At 45.5% G+C, this 2,675-nt stretch overlaps 1 protein-coding gene across 2 annotated transcripts in view; it reads left to right on the plus strand.

Annotated features, from left to right (window-relative positions):
- Positions 1-471, plus strand: part of tmeff2a (transmembrane protein with EGF-like and two follistatin-like domains 2a) — a 51,445-nt gene extending 50,974 nt beyond the window's left edge. For both annotated transcript variants that reach the window (XM_066688005.1, XM_066688004.1), the window contains one exon: positions 112-471. In XM_066688005.1, coding sequence (XP_066544102.1) covers positions 112-208 — 97 coding nt within the window. In that variant the 3' untranslated portion in view covers positions 209-471. The remainder of the gene's footprint in view (positions 1-111) is intronic.
- Positions 472-2,675: the final 2,204 nt, after the last annotated feature.

Here is a 2,675-nt window from a genome sequence, read left to right on the forward strand (position 1 = left end):
GGGGTCTTGGATTTGTATCTTTTGGTTTTTGTAGACGGGAATGGGTATAAAAATGTAATATAATACATGTTTCTGATATTCATTTTCATTTATTGTGTTGTCATTCCACAGGAAATGCCCTCGGAGCAACAGGATAAACCGACAGAAACAAAACGCGACACACTACAGCTCGGAAAACACGATGCGCGCGGCGACCCGGCTGATCTGAGGACCGTGACGAGCGTGCGAGGGGACGGCCGCGTCCCACTGGCCCCCCGGCCCCCCACTGCAGACTGCTCGCGGTGTGGGGGGGGGGCTCTGTCTGGACTGGGGCAGGAGCTACACATGTTGCCTTGCGTTTGTGGTACACAACACCAATGAAGACATGATGCTACGGCTATATTTGATTATGTATGGATATATTTCAAATAGTTATACATTGTCTTGATGGGTGTTTTTTTTCTGTAATGTAAATAAATAATTTATATCACAAAAGAAGGTCAGAAGTATATTTTCGTTTTTTCCTAGTTTTTGAAGGAGTTTGTTTATAGAAAAAAGCATTGCCATCACTTTCAGTATTAATTACAAGAGGTATCATCTTTCACGAGACATCAAATTAAAAAAATGTGGACAACCGTTTTCTTCCATCGAAACCCAGCGATTCTGCTCACCGGCAGCTCGTCTGTTTTCACATGTGACAGGAATCGGTGATTTGACTGAAAGAAAGCAATAACTATCCAATATAAACACAAAGCGGGCCTCCCCTGCACAGGAAGGGACCGTGATGAGATTTACCAGCGTGCGTCTGAACGAGGGCTAAAGACACCCCGGCAACATCGCACGCAGCGGGGAACATCGCACTCCTCCGTGAATCAGCATTTTTATTCTGTGTAATAAGGGTTTTATTTGTTCAATAACACTGCGTTCCTCTGCTAACAGTATCTACTTGCATAAACATTGAGAAGTCTTATATGTCATGCACTGAAAAATAATACTGTACGTGTGTGTGTTTATATATAGATAGATGCATACATGCACAGATGCATAGAGAGAGAAGTATGAATTTGAACTTGTGTGCAGATTAATACACTGTCCTTTTGGCTTCTTGTGTAGAAGGTATTGAATTTCTGGTCGCCTTGAAAGGGATTTCTGTATATTTGTTATTCCTCCCGGTGGCTCTCAGGAAATGCCAGGCTGTGAGTGGCCGGCTGGGCCCCGGTGATCTATAGGAACCGCGCTGTGCTCGGTAAAGGAAGCCATCTGCATCTTAAGCGCTGCCGGGCCGCGGAGTGGGATCTCTCTCGGGTCGATCGATGCCGTAATGCTGCCCATTACTCGCTAATCAATGCGGGCTCGGTAGTCGACAGCACAAAGCCTGTAATAATTGTATTTTCCCGTTCTCCTACGCAAGGTAGCTGTCAGAGGGAATGAGAGCTAACAGCGGGCGACGCTTCCAGTTGCCAGAGTCGTTACCGTGTGTGTGGATCTCTTCTGGCATTGTGTTTGGGTGGCTCACTGCTCTAGGGTTACGTAGAGTGTGTGGGGGGGGGCGTTAGGCCTTTTAAAGACCCTCCGAAAAACCATGTGGCGTTTTTACAAATGTACTAATGCTGCGTCCAATGTTTGTAGAGGACCCTGTAATGTTTGTTTATGTATTTTACATTAAGCAAAACATGCTAATCATTCCAGCGTAGATATCCACGAGCGGCCCTCGCCCTGGCGCTGACAGGTGCCACGGGGCCCGGTGTCTGGGGTCGGGCAGGCGGGGGCGCAGAGGAGCCGTGGACTCGCCTGGGAGGAATGGATTAGTCTCACTGCAACCAGTGGACCATGTCAGCCGAGCCGGTATTGAGCTCGGGGAACCGGGAGCTCACCGCTGTGCTAAAGAAATGTCTGATTCGGGCATTATAATTCACAGACTTATCCAAAGCCACCAGAGGACCCCACAGCTTGCTATTCTGCCACATTCACTCAATCCCTACACCTGGGGAAGTTTCTAGTCATTCATATGTAGAGATATTTATTAAATCAGTTCAGAGGTAGAAATATGGGGATTATTGTTAAAAAGGGAAAGATATATTTTTGTCCTGGGATGATCCTCTGTTCACTGTCCTTAAAACACCTGGAACATTAATGTTTCAGACCAATTAACTTCACTTTCTGTCAAAACAAAGACATGAGTGTCTTAAATACATCCCTGAGATTACTAAGAAGATGACAGCAGACTCCACAACAAAGGACATCAGCAGCATCACATACGAGTCTATTTTTGCTTCTCTGGCGCCACAGTGCATGATGTTTCATATCTCTGCTAATTGCAGACGTTCTGACCCGATATATGAAAAAAGAATCGTATTTCTAATTTGCTTAAATTGCCAAAACTCTCGATAAGTTCTGATCTCATAGGAAACCTTTTTATTTTACACCCTGATGTTCAGTTTAATCTCATGTTGACACTCATGTCAGGATGATACGTTTTTCAATCATGTCCATCATTTAACCCTACGAACACATATGTACCAGACTCCCATCTTCACGGAGATGAGATGCTAAATGACATTCAGACAGCGAGGTGGATACACCAGGTCTATGAGCAAGTCAGGGCCGAGTCCTTTGTGGCTCCATTGAGTGCTGGCCCTGAAACCTAGCAGGATCTGGGTTCAAATCCTGGTGCAGTATCTTTCTTCCATAAATCT

The sequence above is a fragment of the Amia ocellicauda genome, chromosome 16, assembly GCF_036373705.1.
Source record: "Amia ocellicauda isolate fAmiCal2 chromosome 16, fAmiCal2.hap1, whole genome shotgun sequence".
Classification (NCBI taxonomy): Eukaryota; Metazoa; Chordata; class Actinopteri; order Amiiformes; family Amiidae; genus Amia; species Amia ocellicauda.